Source organism: Ictidomys tridecemlineatus, chromosome 12, assembly GCF_052094955.1.
Source record: "Ictidomys tridecemlineatus isolate mIctTri1 chromosome 12, mIctTri1.hap1, whole genome shotgun sequence".
Lineage (NCBI taxonomy): Eukaryota > Metazoa > Chordata > Mammalia > Rodentia > Sciuridae > Ictidomys > Ictidomys tridecemlineatus.
Genome location: NC_135488.1, coordinates 106,465,706 through 106,488,713, shown reverse-complemented (window position 1 = coordinate 106,488,713; position 23,008 = coordinate 106,465,706). Strand labels below are relative to the sequence as shown.

General features: G+C 37.3%; 1 protein-coding gene across 1 annotated transcript; it reads right to left on the bottom strand.

Annotated features, from left to right (window-relative positions):
• Window positions 1-6,568: 6,568 nt before the first annotated feature.
• On the bottom strand, window positions 6,569-22,332 carry Laptm4a (lysosomal protein transmembrane 4 alpha). Its single transcript, XM_005322612.5, has 7 exons — window positions 22,084-22,332; window positions 13,305-13,425; window positions 10,580-10,656; window positions 10,356-10,478; window positions 8,303-8,398; window positions 7,671-7,769; window positions 6,569-6,679 (listed from the first exon to the last, which is right to left on the bottom strand). Exons 1-7 carry the CDS (start codon window positions 22,192-22,194, stop codon window positions 6,605-6,607), a joined length of 702 nt encoding a protein of 233 aa, XP_005322669.1. The 5' UTR covers window positions 22,195-22,332; the 3' UTR covers window positions 6,569-6,604.
• Between the last annotated feature and the right edge of the window lie 676 nt (window positions 22,333-23,008).

Below are 23,008 nucleotides of genomic sequence, written 5' to 3'. Positions count from 1 at the left end.
TTCTTTTCAATGAACTCTCTCTTTTTTATTCCCTATTTTTGTCATTATTCTCCTGGCCACTCAGGCAGGAAACAGATCTTGACATCCTTCTTCCTCTCTTGTTTCCCTTATATCAAATAAGTTGCCAACTTCTGTCCACATCTCCACTAGTTCAAATCTCAAGATTTATCTCAAATAACCTCCTTGTAGAAAGTTTATTCTTCTCTTTCCTGCCAAACAGGACCCCCAAAGGAGAAAGAGAAGAAGACAGAGGAATTATTTATTTGAAGAAATAATGGCTTTAAAAAATTTCCAAACATGATGAAATTTACAAACTATAGATCTAAGAATATCAGTGAACCCAAAGCTCAAGAAAGCACAAGAAAAAAGCAAAGCAAAAAAAAAAAAATCAATGCTATAAAAGTATTTAAAACTGCCTGAAGGAAAAAGAAGTCCAATAAAGAGTGACAGCAAATGTCTCATAGGAAACAATGCATGCAAGCCTGAAGGGAAAAAAATGTTGACCCTAGAATTCTATACCCTGAAAAAATATCTTCTTAAAACAAAGGTCAAATAAAGACATGTCAGACATATAAAAGCCAAAAGAATTCATCCTAACAGTACCACACAGTAAAAAAGTTTAAAGGAAGTCTCTGACAGAAGAAAAATGCTACCAGATGGGACCACAAATCTACATAAAGGAACGAAAAGCACTGGAAATGGTCCTTAAATGAGTACATATGTCATTTAAAAAAATATTCCTCACTTTACAAGAGAATTAACTGCTTAACCTAAAATAAGAGTCGCAGATCAGAGTCTTCAGAGAAAGAATCTGCAATCTCACTTGAAATCTGGGTAACTTGTAAAAGTTATAATTGGTGAGAGGGCCAGGAATATAAATCAGGTGTTCGATGCCACCTAACTGAATGATGACAGATACAAAGCTCCTTTCTAACAGATGAGGAACAAAGCGACTCTTTCTCTGGTTTCCAGGTCAAATACTTTTCTTCTTCTCAGCCCTTCCTCTAGGCATGGCTTGCTCTCACACACCTCATGATAATATTTGCACAGTGATTTATAGCTTGCCAACCTTCCATGTCGGTTACCTCACTTGATCCTAAAAAACAACTAAAAGAGGCACATCAGTCAGGGAATTGCATCTTCCTGATTTTACAAATGCAACAACTGAAGCTCAAATCCCAGATAAATTTCACAAGGTTAGAGAGTAAGTAGCCTGCTGAAGACAAGAACTGAATTTCAGTCTTCTGACTCCAGACCTTGGGCTCATTCTACCATCCCTGTGCTGGAATTTCACACTTTGGGGCAGCATTCATCTTGATTTTAAATTATTTGATCATAGCCAAAATCATGACTATTCCAAGAAACACAGCAACCTCAGGAAAGCAAAGGTATAGTTCTTCCAGTCCACTCTTGGGCACATTCCTTCTTTGAAAGAAGAAGAAAAAAAAAAAGTCCTGAAAATGTCATACCTATCCTTTGCCTACAACGCACATTGGAACAATTAGAGTCACCAAAGTCAGTTCCATTAAAACTGTGAACAAATTGGTCAAAGTGGGAAAACAGAGGGATTACTGCATCACCAAACAGAGGGAAGAAAACACAATTTATCCATGAATGGATTCTTAGTTTCATAGTGCAAGAACTTTAAATGTGAGGATAGTAAAAGTGCTGGTTATTCCTAATTTATATTGAAAATGATCTAACCACAGTGCTTAGTTTGTAGAGGCAAATTCTTTCATTCAGTGAACATTTATTTCCTTCTCCTCTCAGCTTTGTGTGGTCATTGTGCTAAGTGTTGTGGCTGGAAAAGAGAGAAAGAAGGAGATGCAGGCTCCAAGTTGCTCACCACCAGGGAACCAGGAACCTGATGTACCATGAACTGTAATGGAGATGCATCCTAGGTTCTAGAGTAACTAAAAGATGAGGAAACAGGCCAATTCACTCAAGAATCATTCTCCAAAAGCTAATTCACTGAAAGCCCGTCTGCCAAATGATCAAAGGAGAGAATGCCCAATTTACAGAATTTGCCTAATTTGCCAGAAACTACTTTTAAGCAATAATTTCTTAACATTTCAATATATACATAGATGCATTCTTTTTGGTACTCACTACATCTGCCATTTTGCTAAGCACTTTACACACTGTCTTATCTTATGGAGTCATTGTGCATAGAAGTAATTTGGCCATGTACAGTTACTGGGTAGACCTGAGATTTAAAACCAAGTTTGTCAGTGTCCAACATCTGCTATCTCAACAGCTTCTCTATACAACCTACCTTATAGTATCTACTGGTTTGGGGGAGCTGGAGATGTAGCTCAGTGGTAGGATGCTTGCCGGCATGTAAGTAGCTCTGGGTTCAACCCACAGCACCACTAAATACATAAATACCTACTGAGTTTTGGTTATGTGCTATACACCATACCAGGGACTCTATGCACATGAGTTATAACACTCATTATTTACAACTCTGTTAGGTTTTACCTAACATTTTTCAGATAAGAAAACAGATTCAGAGAGGAAGTACTATAAGTCATTTCAGGATTCTTACCTGTTTAGGATCCTCCTGTTAACTTCCTTGCCATTCCACTAAAGAATAACACAGTCACAGCAATGTCATACAAAGCCCAACCCAATGCCTCTCTGAGCTCAACTCCCACCTTCCTCACATTATTCAAACTCACTGTTTCTGAACACACCAAGCATGCTCCCATATGTCCTCTGCTCAGGATTTCTCCCTTCATCTCCTTCAGGTCTTGCATGGCCCTTTAATAAGGCCTTTTGGTGGTGTTTAAAATGACATCTTGCCCCATCCCCACCAATCATCTGTCTCCCTCTGCTAAAATGAGATCAGTGGTCTTTCTCTTTTTAGTGTTTTATCTATACAACATTTCTTGCACTTGGAACAAAACACATGCTCCAAATACATTGCTTGAATTAAACTTTTGCTCCAGATTATAGAGAATTGTAAAGTGGATATTGGACACTAAACTAGATATCCTTGAGGCCACACTCTCCATTACATAACATTGCCAACGATGCCTGGGAGAAGGTGCGTGCTGGTGAGCTCAAACTTGGGAACATAGACTTCTTAGGACTCTTGAGGTGATAGGGTGGACACACTTACAACTTTTCTGTAGAGTTTAAAACCACATTTTTATCAGTAAGTGAAAATTGAGAAAGTGAGGCAAGAGGGCCCAAGCCAGGACACAGGATGGGATGGAAACAAAAAGAAGATGTGGGTGAAAGAGCTATAGGAAGAAATGAAATGGACGGAAAAGACATGTGAACAGTAAAATGTCTTGAAAGCCATATATGTGAACATAGATATATCTATATAAATATATATATATATAAGCAAATTATATATAATTTGCTTATAGTTGTTTAAATTTTACTTTATTGCATTAAGAACACTTCATGAGGGGCTGGGGATGTGGCTCAAGCGGTAGCACGCTCGCCTGGCATGCGTGCAGCCCGGGTTCAATCCTCAGCACCACATACAAACAAAGGTGTTGTGTCTGCCGAGAACTAAAAAATAAATATTAAAATTCTTTTTTTTTTTTAAAAAAAGAACACTTCATGAGATCTGCTGTAACAGATTTCTAATTGTACACTACCATTGACTATGTACTATAAATTAATTGCCTTATTCATCTTAATCAAAACTTTATGTCCACTGATTAGTAACTACCCATCATTGCTCTCTCCCACAAGCCCCTGGAAGCCAACATTTCACTCTTGAATTTTATAAATCTATTTTAGATACAAAATACAAAATAGATATAAATCTATTTTAGTAAGTGGAATCATGCAATATTTATCTCTGGCTTTTTTCACTTAACCATAATATCTTCAAGATTCATTCGTGTTATATTACAGAACTTTTTTTTAAGGGCTGAATAGTATTCCACTTTATGTATATACTACCTTTACTTTATTGATTCACCTATCAATAAACACTTTGCTTTCACTGGTTATTTCCATGTTGGTTACTGTGAATGGTGCTGTGATAAATTGGCAGTCCTTCTCTACTTGGGATACTGATTTCAACTGTTTTGGTGTAACATCCAGAAGTGGGATTGCTGGGCGATATGATATTCTGTTAATTTTTTGAGGAATCTCCCCACTTTTCTCATAGCTGCTGTACCACTTTGCATTTCCACCAACAGCATATATTCAGATATTTAATATACTCTTACCACTAACAAAACTCTAGCAGGAGTTTGACTACTGTTTGAGTCAGCCTTTTTTGCTGCTGTAACCAAAAGAGCTGAAAAGAACAATTAGAAGAGGGAAAGTTTATTTGGGGGCTCATGGTTTCAGAGATCTCAGTCCAGAGATGGCCAACTCCATTGCTCTGAGTCACCGGTGAGGAATAACATCATGGCCAAAGTGTGTGGCAGATGATAGCAACTGGGAACAAGGCATCCAGGAAGCAGAGTGTGAGTTCCTCCACTCTACAAGGAGAAAATATACCCAAAGTCATGCCCCCAGGGACCCACCTCCTCCAGCCACATCCTACCTGCCTTAATTATCATTCAGTTAATCCCTATCAGGGATTAATGCACTGATTAGTTAAAAACTACCCAATCATTTCCATTCTAAGCTTTTTTGCATTCACACTTGGAACTTTTGGGGGACAACTCATATCTAAACCATAGCTAACATTTATTTATTGCTTAGTGTGGTCCTTTACACAGAATTTAATCACTACAAAAATTTGGTAGACCTCATATGTGGCTTCCATTTCAGTTTTTATGCAGATACAAGTGAGTCCAGCAGAAGACTCATCCTTGATTCTTAAATATTCTACCACTACAGATATCAGAAAAAGGTCTTGCACTATGGGAAACTGGGTGTATTCCCAGATATTTCCTTTCTAAAATAAGCTGGTTTTCTGTTTGGTATTGAATTTACAATTCTACTCTCCCTTTCAAAGACGTGCACTTCTCCATGTGTTCATATGATGTGTATAAAGTCACTACTGCTGGATTCTTAGCAAGATGAAAGGTTTCCAGGGCAAAATTTAAATTGTGGTACCCATAAATTGCAGTTTGCTTTCTCTTTGGTTCTCCAACCTCTTTTTAAAAGCTATATACATTCAAGATGTGCAACATGCTCTTTTCATATACATAACAAAGTGATTAATTACTATTCCATCACTTTCTATGGCTACCTGAGTTGTGGTAAGAGAATACCCATTTAGAAATTCACGTATATATAAACTATAGTCCTTGCACTACACCATCAGATCTCTAGGTTTATTCATTGGATGTCTAGACTTATCGGTTTCCCTCTGATCTGATCAATCAACTGATGCATTTTAATTTGAATTATTCTTCTTGAAGTAATTCATCACCTAGTGAAAGGATTATAACACAAAACCACAGGTTGATACAGTAATCACATTTTTTAGCAAACCATCAACATTAGATATTTCTGGCCTGATTCAAGAAATATCTTCACTTTAATTTCAAGCAGTAGTCCTCCACTATTGGATTAAAAATGCTTCCAAAATAAGCCTAGCTTTGTATCCATACATTACAGGAGTCTGAGTACAGTCACATACCACATGCTTCTTTCAAGCAGACTACGTGTATTACCATTGTCTCGTAAGATTCAAATGGAAGTGAAAAACGATCACCTGGTGACATGCTGTAGCTCTTGAAACATCCAGGGCAATACAGTGTGCATTCGTCTGCAGCCAATGCTGGTGTAAACAAATCCACCAATTTGCCAATCATGTAAAATAGCACAATTATGTACAATAACCCTCGATAATGACTAGATTACTGGTTTATGTATTTACTACACTTGTTATTTTAGAATGTATTCCTACTTTAAAAAAATTTATGCTGACAGCAGCTTTGTATCTTGACTGTAATTAAGAGGCACACTGAGTGACTGGCCTATACCACCAAGGTTTGTGGGAGCACACTCTGATGTTCATACAAGGAAATCACCTCCCTAATCACTTCTAAGAATGTATCTGTCTGTATATTGTAACAGAAAATTTGGATTTTATCTACAAAAAAAAGTTTTGAACAATGACAATAGTAAATATTTAAGAGATTTATTAAAGCATCTTATCACAAAGATGGAAACATACAAATTAGAAACATGCAATCATCATCTTCCACGGTCCAGTCAAATGTTATATATCTTTCCTGTTTTTACAGCTAGCTGAAAACTTCAGATCTTATACCCAATTCATTCATCCTGAATACTGAATTCAATCTTCCTGAAATTATCCAGGGCAGCAAATAACCAAGATACAAACCATTATATAAAGAAAGTGCAAAGTTAAAAAAGAAAATATGTGGAGAATACTCCCTCCCCACCCCCAGTTAAAGGCATACAATGGCACTTTGTTCTTTTTATGCTAGATTGTCTCTGAAAAGTATTAAATTGTAATAGACTTTAACAAAAAACAAAAAGACTTAATGAATGTTCAAAAAGCTTCTTAGTGTTTGAAAATAAATGCTTAGACAAAAGACAATGTATTTTATATCAAACAAGTTTGAAGAGCCCTGTAATGCAGCACTCTGTAAAATAAACAAGACAAGAAGCTGGTATAGGGTTTATTGACAGAGGCAGAGCGTCTTCAGGCAGGTAAGTAAGGAGGCGGTGGTTCCTTCTCGGGCATCTTCACTGCCATTTCGTAGGTTGGCAAAACATACTAAAAAGACAGAAAAAAAACTACATGAAACTTGAAATTCTTTCTGAAATGATTTTCAGCTTTCATACTATCTCCTAATAAAGGTACACAAACCTACAGAGAAGAGCAGAAGAAACTGTTAGCTCAACAATTCCCAGGAATAGAGATGCCTGAAAAACAGGCAACTTTCCACGCAACTGAGATCTGACCTATGTTTGCTAGACATGATGGATTAAGGCTGGAAACAACAAGAATTTTAACTCTAATTCTGACCAACTCTGAGGCAACAAAGATTTCCTGACAGGCAGTAGTTGTCCCTGCTCTCCCCTTGTTCCAATAAAGTATCAGTGCCATTGACACCTCAGGAATTGAGGATTTGGGTGACAGAGCCTCACTGAACCACACTATAGGAAGACTCCAGTAAGAGGCTGGAGTCTGTTTCATCAGAATCTGTAATCAAAGGAGCCTGAACCTCCACCATGTCCTCTAGGGTGCCAGGCATATCCATAGGGAGGTGGCATTCTAACCTTGTGTTGAAAATCTGGAAAGATAGTCTGATAGCAATTAGAGGGCTCCCAGACACAGTCCTCCTCAACAGACTCCAGAACCCACCAGTCATTGCCCCACAGACAGGTTAGCTCCTCCTTGGATCACAGGGCTTGTTTTTTAAACAATGTAAATTTCAGTTAACAGTATTCTAATCCATCCACAGAAACCCCACAGGCTAAACAAGCTTAGCACAGTTGTTTCTATCTTATGCCACCCACAAATACAGCACTCATGGGGACCACTAATGAATAAACTTAACAGAAACTAGACACAATGGGCAGTGTAGGGACTGTCTAGCCTGTGTACCCAGGATTCCAACTGGGAAATGCTAAATCCTATGGAATTTAAGCTATTCATGCCCCAAACTAGAGTCATGGCACAGAAAAGAAAGTTAAAACTTCACGTTCTTTTGGAACCATTAATAATGGCTAGCATTATTTTAACAAAAGAAACAGCAGTTAACCTGTGGAGGTGCTTCAAAGGCAGGGTACACGGCAATCTCTGGCACATTTCTGTTGTTGATATATTTGTAGCAGTTCCAAACACAGTTAATTAGATAAGCCTGAAAAGATAAGAGACAAAATTTACCAGAAACTAAACAGATTACATTTTACGAATACAAACAAAAGCTGGGTGTGGTGACATGGCTTTTAAATGCAGGTGACATCCAACACTGTCCGACCATGTTCTCCATCAGAACCTAGCACCAGACAGGCCCTTTTCAACTCCTGGTTCTCATTTAAATGTCAGAAGTTTCCTAAAGAAACTAGAGTCGGGGTTTCAACTTAGGTCTATTAACCCCTGTGTTGCAAAGGAAATTCTGGGGTTGTGAATGCTGGAAATTGTAACAGATTTCCAATACAAATCATGAACCACTTTCAAAAACAGAAAAATTTCTTCACTTGTGGAATTATCTTGACACTTTCAACCCTTCTCTGGCAACAAGACAGAGGATGCTTCTGGAAGCTAACTCTACTACTTTTAAACATTGTCACCATAAGTCCTCAAGCTACTGTGTCCTCTGAGGAGATAAGGCAATGTAAAGGTTATGATAGGCAGTGTTAAGTCTCACCACCTACAGATTTAGCAACTTACCTTAAAAATGATAAATACCACAAAGAACACAAGAACAATGAATAGCAGGCAGCTGGAGTCCAATGCCAGGAGATCATCTTTGTAGGGAAAATCAGGCTATTAAAAAACAAACATACACAAGCAATTTACAATTCAGTCAGGGCAACTGGACTCTGTAATAATCTAGGGAGCATTTTAAGAAAACAAACAAAAGCTGGGTGTGGTGATGCATGGCTTGGGAGGCTAAGGTGGGAGGATCTCAGTCTCAGCAACCTAGCAAGTCCCTGAGTAATTCAGGATTACTGTCTCTAAATAAAAAATTCAGGATGTGGCTCAGTGCTCAGTGCTGGGTTCAATCCCCAGTACCAAATAAAATAAAATAAAAGGCACCAAAGTCAGAAGTGATAGTCTAATAAAACTTTATAAACAGGCTTCAACTCAGATAATTCAAAGATAAGTCCCATTATCTTTAATTACTTTAAAATACACTTGTTTAAATATCCAGAATATTCCTTAAATAGTCCAAACTAAGCTTATTTTCTCCTAACTTTCTATGAAGTAATATGAAGATGTTGTCTGAGATAAAGAATTAGAGCTGTCACAGAGTCACAATAGGAACTTAGACTGATACTGTATAGTGGGGCAGGTGACACTGGGCTGAAGTGGCTAAGTAGGACTTTCCTGAAAGAGTTTTGAAAGGAGGTGTGGAATCTGTTTTTATAGCTAAAAACTATAAATGCCTATAAAGACAAAACACCATTGTGCTGATATTTGGTAAAATACAACCTCCTATATGGAACCCAGGATTTGTCCCTAGGTCAGTAAATCAGTAGGTACTGAGATATACCTAACTCCATTAGGAAGTTAATCCTAGAGAAAATAACTTTTCTGAAAGTAGTTTGTCTCAACTCTTCATCAGGCAAAAAGAAGGCACTCCACAGGTCAAAGAGCCAGGCACAACTATACAATTTACTGTAGACATACTATGTTCTACTGAGAAGGATCAGCTATATTCATTCAAATACTCAACCTTGGCTGTGAGCAAAGCAATGAGCTAAGTGTGGGGAGAAAGCATTAGAAAAGAAGTCAGGATTTATAAGCTGGCCAACAAAGGCAGTACATGAGATTAAGTGAATCAAATAGAGGTGGGGAAATGGTGGATAAAAGGAAGAGCAAATTCATTTTGTACCTTTGCATGTACTGAATGTAGCCAGTGTGTGGGAGAAGGCTATGCTAAGGTTGTTAGACTAAAAGGCAGGGGCCCCACTTGTGATTTTTTAGCCAGAGATGACATGACCAGAGAACAGTTCTTAGGAAGCTTCTAACTACAGGTGATCAAGCCACAGGCCTTGTTCCCAGCTACTCTCTTCTGCTTCAACATCTGCTGCTTTCGCACTTGCCATCTGATGCCGGCCACATGGCCATCTCTCAGTTCCTTGACTGTACCATGTTCCTTCTTGCCTCAAGGACTCATATTTCTCTAGAACATTTTCATCATCTCTCTGGACTCCACACCTCCTTTCAAAACTCTTTCAGGAAGGTTCTACTTGGCTACTTCAGCCCAGTGTTACCTGCCCCACTATACAGCATTAATCTAAGTTCTTATTGAGACTGTGTGACAGCTCTAATTCATTATCCCAGACAACATCTTCATATATCTTAATACCCCAAACACATCATATGGTCCCTAAAGTGAGGGAAGTCAACTTTGTGTTCACACCATTCACCAATGATGTCTGGCATAGGGCTAAGAACATCATAGGCACTCAGTTGTTTGCTATGAATGTCTATAAAGACAAAACACCATCATTTAATGAGCGCCAAATACGGTCAAATTATTATACCTGTAGTATATAGTTAAAGAAAAACCACTGAATTACTTCTTCCGCATGACCCACCTTTAAGAATTTGCAATACTGTACTGTATTTTCATCTTAACAGGTTTTAACATAATACTTACTTTAAGACACTTGAAAAAACACGAGGGTACTTAAAAACAGTAAGGATATCTCAGAATAGCAATTAAAATATTTTACTTAAAATAAAAAAAATAGTTTAATTAACACAAACTTACTAATTGATCCAGATATTCTTTGATTCTTGGCAAATAAGTGAGAGAACTGATAGCAACCAGGCAACTGAGAACAAAGTCAAAAAGCCGATAACAGAAGAATGGAATCAGCCAACCCACTTGATACTGCAGAAGAAAATGAACACAGATTTTTAGCAAATGTATGAAATAACTAAGCAGATTCAGTAAAGTTCAAACTCTAAAAGCTGAAAAGACGGCATACTTACAGAAATTGCTCCATATACCAGCATTGAACTGATGATAAACATAAGAACAGAGACGGCAAAAAGGACACAGGCATTATCTAAGAAAACAAAAACAAATATCAATTAAGCTACTTATACAACAAAACAAAATACTTTATTAAAAAAAAAAAGTTTTACAGTTAGCCAAAAGGGTTAAAATGTAAATATTTTCAAAATTAGCTATGAAAAGATCAAGGGCTAAGCAAGACAGGAAAACAACAAAACACACCTAAGTCTTAGAATTAAAAAATGAATCTTGAGAAACTCATTCAAGCTCTTATTTGTTAATTGCTACAATAATCTCTAATATTTGTTTAGGGTGCACAAGAACTACGTGGTCTGCTAGGAAGACAGGTGCCTATGCCTTTACAAGTTCAAAAATCTGAAGATGTGCAAACAGGAAAATACAATACAACATGGCAAGTGCTGTACCAGAAGCAGGAATGATGAGCTCGGCCTCGATAATCATGAAAACATATGAAAGAAAGTTTGGTCTTGTGACATGAATAGAGTTTAACTGGAAGGAAAACCTGGTATTTGTTGTATTAAACAGAAAACTATAGCGGCTACCTCTTGCCTCAGGTAAAATGTCACCTGAAATTCAGGTTTCCATTAATTCCTCCTTCCAAACATTTAAATTCATTACTCCTGCACTCTGGCTTCTCTGTACATGCAGATCTATTTTCTTCTTGGTGCCTCAATTCTTTCTCCAGAGTGTTCCAACCCTCCCTCTATTAACCCACGTTCACTAATTTTTTTAAAAAGGACTCAAACCACACTTGATTTTTAATTTTTCTGGCACACATCTATAATTAATTTTGTAACTACAGAGAGATATTAAGAAACTGAAGGACATTAGTAATGATAATTAAAATTACTACTAAATTTTCATATCACTGGATACATTATATATATATATATATATAATCTCACCACTGAGCAGTACAAACATCCTCAGTATTTGGCACTAAATATCAGATCTCTTATCTTTTCTTGAGGAATACTGAATAGCTGAATACTAAGGATTTAAAGGACTTTTCTGCTGTGGGACACAGAATGTCACTTATAAGAATTCAGTTATAAACAAAATGTGAAGTTCAACAGGATATTGGTATTAACAAACTTCGAAGTTTAGAATTCAAATAATCCATTTTTAAGAATCTGTTATGGGAAACTGCATGCTTATTTTGATTTCTGAAGTTCTGAAACAATGATGTTCAGAATCCTTCACTGGATTAATAACAAGGCATCTAATGCCTGCAATGACAGACACTCCAGTACTTGTGAATTAATAAAACAAACAAAACATAAGGGTTAAACAAAAACTTCAGGATTCTAACCACTGTGACATTCACGGTCTCCCCGTAGCTAACACATTTCCAAAGTGAAAGTGGATGAGGTTAGATGCATATTTGAAAAAGAGCTTGTATATGTTGTGAAAGTGATTTGTATATATTGACTGCCAATCCTGTTTAGCTGAGTAGAAATAATCACAAAAATCATTATTTAAAATTGGTCATCAAGTCAATGATCAGTAATTTATTGGGTTTGTGGAAAAGTCATCCAAAGAAACAAAAACTATCATACAACTAAGAACTATAAATTTTTATTCTCTTAAAAATAGGGGCTTTAGTACAATTATAATCAACAAAATATAATAATGAAAGCCATCTGATTTCCTTTAAAGCAGTTAGAATATTCACACAATATGTGGTAAACCCACGACTTTACAGATATAGCCCAGTAAACATTTCAATAAACATTAAATCCCTTTTCTATCTCATTTTTAGAGAAACATACATGCCAGGGTAAATGATGACATTGGCAGGTTAATTAAAATTTTATGACCTAGAGTAAAATTTTAAAATTATAAAAAATAGCTGAAATTTTTTACTGTTCTTTTGGGTTTTCAAATAAAAACAGACTATTGGGAAAAAATAAATGCCAAAAAGGACTATTTATAATATGTTCTTATTATTTCTCCTACCACAGTTGACAAAACAATTAAAGAATTTAATCTAAGAAGAATCACTTTTTAAAAAACCATTGAAAAATCATTTCTTAAAAAATCACTTTCAAAAGCCAACAACGGTTAGCTGCTTTTGTACTAAGTTATATGACAGTCACAAAATTCTTCTTGGCTCCTGGAAAATGAAGTTAGCCCTGTAACAATACAAACCTTCATTAATGGATCATTGAAGGCCATAAATGTAATGTAACTCAGAACTTCACATTAAGAGGTAATACAACTAAAAATCTGAGAATTAAGATCCTATAATATAATATATACATGTGAATGGGAAATAATTTGTATTATATGTATTTTGTAATAGTACATTTGCTCCACTGGCAAATCTCCCATACCAACTACGTTTGTTGGCTAGAACTCAAAGATTTACGTTTCACTTTTATTTCTCTCTTCCTCCTGTAGAGGTACACAACTACACAACTCACAAAAATGTAGTAGTCCATTAAATCTTCTGACATAAATGCTTACCAAAAATCTTTGAAAAAACTCACCAAAATACTTTCCTGTGTCAGTGAGTAGTTTAAACATCACTGAGCTTATGTTAATCTTATTATGCAACTTATTTAATCTTTTGAAGTATAATTTAATCAATCTTGCTCTAAATAACATATACATACAAATTAAACTGGCTTTATAGATTTTTATAAGGGAATATTTTGTTTTCAACTAAATACCTACCGGCCATTCTCTCAGATGAATAGTAATTTCCAATGACTTCATACTGAATGTTGACAGCTGGCATTGAGTTTGGATGAGTCACCTCTACAGTCAGCAAAATTGCCATCAACAGGTTTACCACCTATGAAAGATAACATTTTATCAAATACATTACTATTGAAAAAGTCTTTAGCAAAATTTCTAGATGTTGTTCCACATTGAAAATTGTTTTAAAGTAACAAAGATAAAAAATGATAGGGGCCAACCTGAGTTAAAGGATATGCAATTACCACTATGAAAATAATTTAAAAATAAATTATTTTATCAAGTACAGATTTAATATTAAAAGATACGATGCTAAACCCTATGTTAATATCAATACACCAGAATAAAATGGCACAAAAACTAAAACTAGGGAATAATTACAAACTTTTCCTGTTGTTCAGAGGCACATATTCATTCCTATATGAATCTCAGAATTTCTATGTCTGAAGAAGCTACAGTTGATTTAGATGCCTGAAATCACTCCACAGCATCCCTAGCCACTGCCAAGAGAGCTCATTTCCTCTGGAGATCAACATTCCTTTGGAGTTGCATAATAAGGCTTTCATTATGCCACTTAACTTTCACCTACTGGTCTTAATTAATTCTATGATTTTTGAGTCAATGTGCTCTCCTAAATACTGTCTTTTCTAGAATAAACATTTAGGTCCTTTAATGATTCCTCTACCTGGCATGTTTTTGGGCTACTCCACTATTTCTCTTTTGCATTCCTCCTTTCATAAGCTCTATTTGAGGCACACACTATCAAAATGAGCTAAGATCAAGCATCATCAGAATACAAATCTCAGCTCCCCATTCTAGCTAACAAATTTCAATTAATGCAACATGAAATTGCACTGGCTTTATAAATTTACTGAATATCAGGTAAGAGTTAACTCCCTAAAATATCTAGCTTTTTTCCACACTTGACCCTGCTAAGTTACCAGCTGTTAGCTGATACGTACAGATGGATTCAGAGGCCCAAGTACAGGTCTTAATGTAATTTGTAACTGAATTTCATTTAATTACATTCTTGTCCATCATGATTTTCTGGATTTGTATTTTGACATTCTAAACATTTACTTTCTCAGCTTTCTGCAGTTGATTATATGATCAGCACTGCCTTTAAGTGCTCAGAATCAGTCCTGTTAATGATTCTATATAAAAATCTTATGAGGATGAGAATTAGCCTTCTCTAAAGTTTATGGGCTTTACCACTGAGCTACATTCCCAGTCCTTTTTAATTTTTTATTTTGAGACAGGGTTTCACGAAGTTGCCCAGGATGACCTTGAACCTGCCATCCTCCTGCCTCCCCTCCTGAGCTGCTGAGATTTCTGATTAGAACCATTATAATTGAGTGAGATGATAATCTCACTGAGGTTTTGATTAGCATTTCCCTGATGATTAGTAAGGAAGAACTTTTTTTCATATTTCTTGGCCATTTCTGTATCTTCTGAGAAATAACTATTCAGATCCTTTTTCCATTTTTAGATTATTTGCTTTTGCTGTTGTCTGAGTTCCTTATGTATTTTGGATATTAAATCTCTTATCAGTTTGCAATTATTTTCTCCATTCTGAATGCTGTCTCTTCACTCTGTTGATATTTCTTTTATTGTAGTTTTTATTTGATGTAATTCCATTTGCTTATTTTTTTCTTTTGTTGCTTGATTACATTCTTGTCCAAAACATTGTCCAGACTGTCAGTGTTTTTCCGTATTTTCTTCTAGTACTTTTATAGTTTCGGGTTTTACATTTAAGCCTCTAATCCATTTTAAGGGTTTTTTCGTTTGTTGGTTCATGGTGAGAGTTAGGGGTGTAATCTTATTCTTTTATATGTGGACATCCAGTTTTCCTAGTATCATTTATTGAAGGTTGTGTTACCCAGATGTGTTCTTAGCTCATTGGTTAAAAATCACTTGGCTGTTAAGTGTGTGCACTTATTTGGGGGTTTTTATTCTGTTCTATCAGTCTGTTTCTATTTTTATACAGTACCACCATGTTTTGGTTACTACTGCTTTGAAGTATATTTGAAGTTGAGTAGTATCATGCCTCCAGCTTTATTCATTTTTGCTCAAGACTGCTATATGATCTTTTGTAGTTCCATGTAAATTTTAGGATTTTTCCATTTCAGCGAAAGATGACATTATTTTTTTAAATTTTTTTTTTTTTTTAAGTTTTCGGCGGACACAACATCTTTGTATGGTGCTGAGGATCGAACGCGGGCTGCACGCATGCTGGTGCATGCTACCACTTGAGCCACATCCCCAGCACAAGATGACATTATTTTAATAAGGGTTGCATTAAATCTGTAATGGCCTTGGCAGTTTGGACATTTTAACAATACTAATTCTTCCAATCCATAAACACAGGGAGTCTTTCTATTTGTTTTCTCTTCAATTTCTTCCACCAGTATCTTATAGTTTTCACTGTTGAGGTCTTTCACCTTGGCTTTTTGTTTTGTGTAGCTACTGTAAATAGATAGTTCACTACTGGCATATAGGAACGCTACTGATTTTTCTAAATTGATTTATATCATGAAGCTCTACTAATTTAATTCTAAAAAGTTTTCTCAAGGTATTTATGATTTTCTACATATATGACTCTGTCATCTGCAAACAGGGACAATTTGACTTCCTCCTTCCCAATTTGTATGTTCTTTATTCCTTTCTCTTACTTGACTGCTCTAGCTAAGACTCTTCCTATTTCATTGAACTAAAGGATTAAAGCAGGCATCCCATCTGGCTGCAGATCTTACCATCCAGCATGTATTAACTGTTGGTTTATCACATGTGGCCCTCACTATGTTGAGGTATTTTCCTCCTATACCTAATTTGTTGAATTTTTATAATGAAAAGATAATGAATTTTATCAAATGTTTCTGTATCTATTAAAACACTCATTATGGGTTTTGTCCTTGATTCTGTTGATATATCACACTTAACTGATCTATCCGCATGCTGAACCATCCTTGCATCCATAGGATGAATCCACTTGATCACAGTGAATTAATTATCTTTTAATGTGCTGATGAATTTGGTTTGTGTTTTGTTAAGAATTTTTGCAATGTTTATCAAGAACACACCCTGTAGTTTTTTTGTGAGCATCTCTATCTCATTTTGATCAAGGTGATACTGACAATGTAGACTGAGTTTGGCAGAATTCCTTTCAATTTTCTAAAATAATTTGCAAAGAGTTGGTATTAATTCTTCTTCAAGCATTCTACAAAATTCAGCTGTGGAAAAATTATTCATTTCAACCTAGGTTTTCCAATTCGAATACAGTTGTTAAGAGTCTCTTGTGATCCTTTGTATTTTTGTAATATCAATTGTAATGTTTCCCTTTTCATCTCTGAGTCTTTTTCTCCTTAGACTAAGGCTTTGCCAATTTTGTTTACCTTTTCAAAAAAATCAACTCCTTTTTTGGTCTATTTTTGTCTCTATTTCTTCTCTGATCTTTACTATTCTCTTTTTCTACTGGATTTGGGTTTAGTTTGTTCTTGTTTTTCTAGTTCCTTGAGAGGTAATGTTAGCTTTTTTGAGAATGTCCTACTCTCTTGATATAAGCATTTACTGCTATAAATGTACCTCTCAGCACTGCTTTTGCTGCATTCCATAGGTTTTGGTAGTTTCTATTTTCATTTGTTAAGAAATGTTTTCATTTCCTCACCACCCAGGTTGTTCCAGGAGAATGGTGTTTAATTCTCATGACTTCCATTGTTCCTCCTATTATTATCTCTAGTTTTATGGACTGTCAATAGGAAAGGTGTTTTTTTAATTTTGTTTTAATTAGTTACACATGACAGTACAATGATCTTGACATATCATACATTTGAATCAGATGGGGTATAATTTCTCATTTTTCTGAGTGTACAGGTAGCAGAATCACATTGGTCATGCGGTCACTTAGATACACACAGCAATAATAATGTCTATTTTATTCTGCTGTCCTTCCTTTCCCCCCTTCCCCTCCCCTCCCCTCCCAGCACTTCTCTCTACCCAATCACATACTTCTTTTTTTTTCCCCCTCACTTTGTCATACATGTATTCTGTATAACGATGAGGGTCTCCTTCCATCTTCCGTGCAATTCCCCTTCTCCCTCCCTTTCCCTCCCACCTCTCTTCCCTATTTAGTGATAATCTTTTTCTTATGCTCTTCCTCCCTACCCCATTTTGAGTCACATCCCCCCCCCTTAAATCAGAGAAGACATTCAGGGAAAGTTTTTTTGATAGGATTTACTTTTTAAAAATTTGTTAGGACTTGATTTGTGGCCCAACATATGATATATCCTGGAGAATGGGGTACTTTAAAAAAAATCATTATTTTAAACAATATACTGCTTCAGAGCACCATGATAAGGGTTTTACAGGCAGACAGCACCTCTAGGAGAACAGTCTACAAAACTAAGCAAAGAAGTGCTATTTAATAGAGACTAAAACTATCTTTAGAAGAAATTTTTAATGTATACAAAAAAGTATTGTTGTGGGGCTGGAGTTTGGCTCAGTGGTAGAGCACTTGCCTGGCATGTGTGAGGCCCTTGGTTTGATCCTCAGCACCACATATAAATAATTAAAAAAAAAAAAGATTCATTGGCAACTAAAAAAAAAAGTATTGTTGTTAATCCTGTTTTTTTTTTTTTGGCAAAGACAGTTTATTTCATGAATGTTTAATGGGTACCTCAAATGTTCTAAATAATAAGTTAGCTAGTATACACATTTTCCCCCTCCTCCCTTCAAAGAAGACTTTGTTTTTTCTTTTTTTGTTGTGCTGGGACTCAGCACCATAGGCATGCTAGGCAAGTGTTCTACCACTGAGCTACATGCTACATCCCTAGTCCTGGAGGACATGTGATGTGAGAAATAAGAAAAAAGATAATCATACTAATGTTTAATAATTATATACAGTAGGTATTTAGAAACTTTGCCAAGTACACAGTGAGGAAACCAGTCCCCTCTAGCTAGGAAGTACAGAAAGTTTTACCATAAAAATATTTGAGCTAACCATTAAAAAATTATCTGGAATTAGCAAATGTTGTTAATAGTTGAGGTGGGTGATGAGTAAACAGAGACTTCTATTTCTCTACCTTTGCATGTCTGAAAATTTCCTAAATAAAGTCTTTAAAAAGCGATTTGGGGAAGAGCAGTTCAGGGGAAGAAAGAGCATGTTCAATGGCACTGAAGCACAAAACAGCAGGTGCAAGGGAAGACACTAGCTTCAAGCTCTACTTATTTAGAGGAGTTGGGTGAGGACTAGAGAGGACACTGCTTGAGGCAATCTGTCTTCACTTCTCTCCCAAGTACCTAAAATTAGATTATTTATAGAGATGCTCAGGAAAAATTAGCTACATATTAAGTCTTTCCAAGACTTAACATTACAAATGGATTTAATATTCCAAGACTTAACATTACAAGTTCTCAAAACATGTTCTTGTAGTATACTATTAACTGTAAAGAAGGAAACTTTCTGCAGCTGATTTTTAAGCCCTTTTAAAATCATTCAATAAAAATTTGAGCCTATACCTCATTAGAAATTTGTTTAAAATAATCTGGTTTCAAGTTATTTAATAAACAACAGAAAAAACAATTTTAGAACTGCAAGAATTTAAACTTGCACTCATTCTGAAATTTCTTCTTAACCAGGCATTAAGCCAGGCATGCTTTTTAAATCTGAAACACTTAACGTTAACACTTCTGGACCAGTACCTCTGGCACACGTAATTGGTCCTGGCTTTCTCTATATCCCACAGAACTATTCAAAAACCGTACAATTAATATCTTAGTAGACAGAGTTATAGTCACCTTAATACTACATTAGTAGAAGCTATAGCTAGAAAGCAATAATACTGGGCCAAACAGAGCCATTGACATAGTATCTAGTCCCGGCAGAAGAGGGCTGCAGTTTCAAGTTCCAAAAGCTTGAAAGGAATCATAACCTCAAAAGCCTTGGCCCAGGTAAACTGAAAAGATTCATAAATATTCTTATAGTGCCTCATCTGGAATGAAAAAAGAGCTACCATGGAGGCTAGGGAGTTAGGGAGGGAGAAAGGGTACCATGACAAAGTAAAGTGACATCCTACCTCTCTAGGCCCCATCTTATTTTTCAGTCTTAGTAAAGCGTGGCAAAAAAATGCAGTTTGGACAAATCCTCTTTGTTTAGAGGTATGGGACTACATCTAAATGTTATTTGTGACCCAACTGGGTAGAAATTATCTTTATATGGCTATGGTACTTAAGTTACACTTTTGAAAGTCACCTGCAGTACTGTAATAAACCACCAATGACCTTTTTCCATTCTTAATCTGATTACAATCTGATATCACTGATCATTATCTCCTTCTCCATTGTAATAACAAAGTGCTTTGAAATAACAAAAACATCTTAAGGGCAGATGTCGTGTTCAAGACAACATTTAGCAAGTAACAGAAATACACAAGATAACACAGGGCTCCTGACTTACTCCTGTGTATCTACCAAAACTTCCACACTGAAAATGGTCAATAAATCTTTTATTACTTCAAGACAGATCAATTGGTTTAAGTGGTTTACAACTGCTACTAACCTGAAAAGGTCCATGCAAAGTGAGAACACCTAGGGCAAGTTTTAAAAATTGTGAAAATAAAGCATGGAACAAGATCTTCAACTGGGGGAACAGATTTAAATTCGCTCCCTATTTTATTAAGAATAAATGCCCTTACTAAAGTTTTACTCTCTGCACCTTGAGTTTCCTATTTACAACTTCTACTTTATCCTGCTCTTCTTTTCATTTTTATAAGCTAAAGTCAACAGTGTAAAAAAATCTGCCTGGAATAGAGTGGAAAGAAATACAGCCAATTACATTAGGATGGCTGAAATAAGGACCACAGTTATTTTCTTCTTGAGGAGTTAGAAGTCCTTTGTTCTTTTGAGTAGAGGCAAGGATCTGAGAAGCAACAGGAAGTTTGCAGGAAGAGTCCCAGGCTGTTGGATGGACTCTTGCTAAGCAGGGGGGCAGGTCATTTTCTGGAGGTAATGGGGGTGGGGTAGAGTAAGAGACCAGATAATCCTAAAGGTTTGAATTATTCATTTAGGGGAATGGAATACAAAGTTTACGGACAAACAAAAGAAATTAAGGATTCAGCCCCTTAGCAAATTGGAGAAGAAACAAAAGGAAGTTAGAAATACAACCTAAACTGTTTGATGTCCAGTATTACAAATCAGTTAAAATATGGAAGAGCCAGTTTCTGAATGAAATGTGATATAATTATACAATACCAATAACCTGCCTTTTTCTGAATACAAAAGTACAAGAAACGTGAAAATAGGCTTAGCACAAGCAAATAAACCTACACATTCAAGTTTTGCTATTTTCTTTTAAAATGTACATTAAAGAAGATTGCAAAAAAATAAATAAATAAACAACAGGACAGTCAGGAACAATGTGGAGGTCAGATAGTCCTTGAGGGCCAAGAAACAATATCTGCCTGCCTGAAAATGATTTTCATCTGGTGTTTGCCCAAACTGTTACTAATGATTTCAAGACGCTGCGTGGGAAAGTAAGTACAGAAAAAGGCAAAAAGGAGTCTGGGATCAGTCTCTCTTTTGCAGTTCACATAATTATCAAAAACTGCACAGTAAAAAAAAAAAAAACAAAAAACTGCACAGTATCACCAATACCACTTCCTCCACCCACACACAAAATCAGTCATTAGGGAAAGTAGCTGAGTCGACAACATACGATGCTAGTCAAAGCATCTGTAAAGTCGTACTAACTTAAAACTACCTAAACAGAATCACATTTTTAGACGTCACAGGCAAATAGCTTTAATATGAACGGATACTGGAAAGACTGGTCAGAAATCACATAAGAATTACTAGTGAACCACTTAATCAACAGCATTCCCATCTGGTTATGACAGAATCATAAAGATCTTGCAAACCAGAGAATGCCTGCATATTGTGGCCAGAATAGAACAGGCTCTCAACAAAATGTTTCACAAAACCGGGAGCATCTGGTAAGAAAAGCAGGCAGGGGTTGGTTGCACCAGGGAAAAACTGATCAAGTGTAAATCCTGGCAAACTGGTATCGCCGCCAAGAGCTCTCAAATTCACAACAGAAGCCTTTCTGCTTACATCAAGGTCCAGGACACAAATGAAGCTGGGTTATAGCTGGAGCTTTTTGCTTTCCCATCAGACTAGACAATGTTGAACGAGGCTGCACACATCACTACTTTTTTTGGGGGGGTGGGGGGGATTCCAAGGAGGGGCCGGAGATGTAGCTCATGGAAGAGTGCTTTTCTTGCATATGAGGCACTGGGTTCGAGTCTCAGCGCCATATGTAAATAAATAAAATAAGGGCCCATCCACAAAACTATATATATATATATTTTTTTTTTTTTAAATTCCAGGGAGCACAAGGTGCGGAGGGAAGAGGGAACTGCCTTTCAGATGGCGGAAGTACAGAAACAATGACCGAATTCCCACTGAAACTTAGCAGCCCCCTCCCTCCATCCGCCTAGCCTCGTCTCTCCAAAGCCCACGTTCCTCAACTTCTTGCTACGGAACTATCTCTTGGACAAGTCTCTCTCGAGGTCCCCAGACTCGATTAAGAGACAAAGCATTTAAAACAGGAGGAAAAAAAAAAAAACAACTCCCCCTCCTCTCCCGCCCCACCCAACACCCCGGTCCCCAGCCCCACCCCTCCCGATTCGGCCCGGCGCCCCCCATTTCCCGCACATGCGCACTTCCCCGGGCGGCGAGGCCCTACCCGCCCGCCAGCCCTTACCATGTACCAGGTCCCCAGGATGATCGTCCCGGTGCGGACATGGCAACAGCCGCAGCACCGGGTGCTATAGAACCGGTCGCTGCGGCTCCGCTTGAAAGTCATGGACACCATCGGGTATCTCGCGGGCCGCGTTCTTGGCCAGTCCCTGACAAAAGCTTTCCGCCCCGCGGTTGAACTCGGGGAGCTCAGTCACAGTCTCCAAAGGCAAACGACGCGTCTTCAAGCCCGCCCCTGGTCCGGGTCCTAGCCAGGTCTTTCGCGCCTGCGCACTGAGCACTGAGCGCCGCTCTCGCGCGACCTTCGCTTATCAGCTGTTCTTCCACCTTCCGCTGCCCGTAAGCCAATGAGGAACGGTGTATGGACCGGGTCTCCGATTGGGGAAAACCTGGAGATTGACAGGAACTCACGCCCAATAAGAAGTGCTACTCGCCTTAGCGGCATGCGGTCGGTGAGGGCAAGGGCTCCCTTGTGAGTCTAAGGTAGTTTGGGTTGATGGCAACCTGGTAGTTCACCATCCCTCAGAAAGCACCGGTAAGAAACATCTAATGAGAGGAGGGAGAAATTCGATGGAACGGATGGCAGAAAGTGGGCATAAGAGCCTTTCTGAGCGTTGTTGTCCTTGCCACGTTGTCTTTGTCACCGGACTAGGCCGCTCACGTGACCTGTGCGCGCGGCTCGATTGTTGAGCAGGAAGAGGGCGGTGCCTGTGGGGAACCCTGGAGCGGCCCTGCGCGCTCTCGCTGAAATTAAGGGCTTCCCGGAGGATAAAGGTTTAGAATTCTTCCCGCCCTTCCTCGTTCTGAAACCACCTTGGTGCGAGCAAAGAAATATCATCCCACCCTGTCAAAGAGCAAGATAAAGTGGAAGAGCTGCTTAGCTGCTGGGTTTTTACTATAAAGAGTGATCTTTTTAAAAGAAAAGTGAA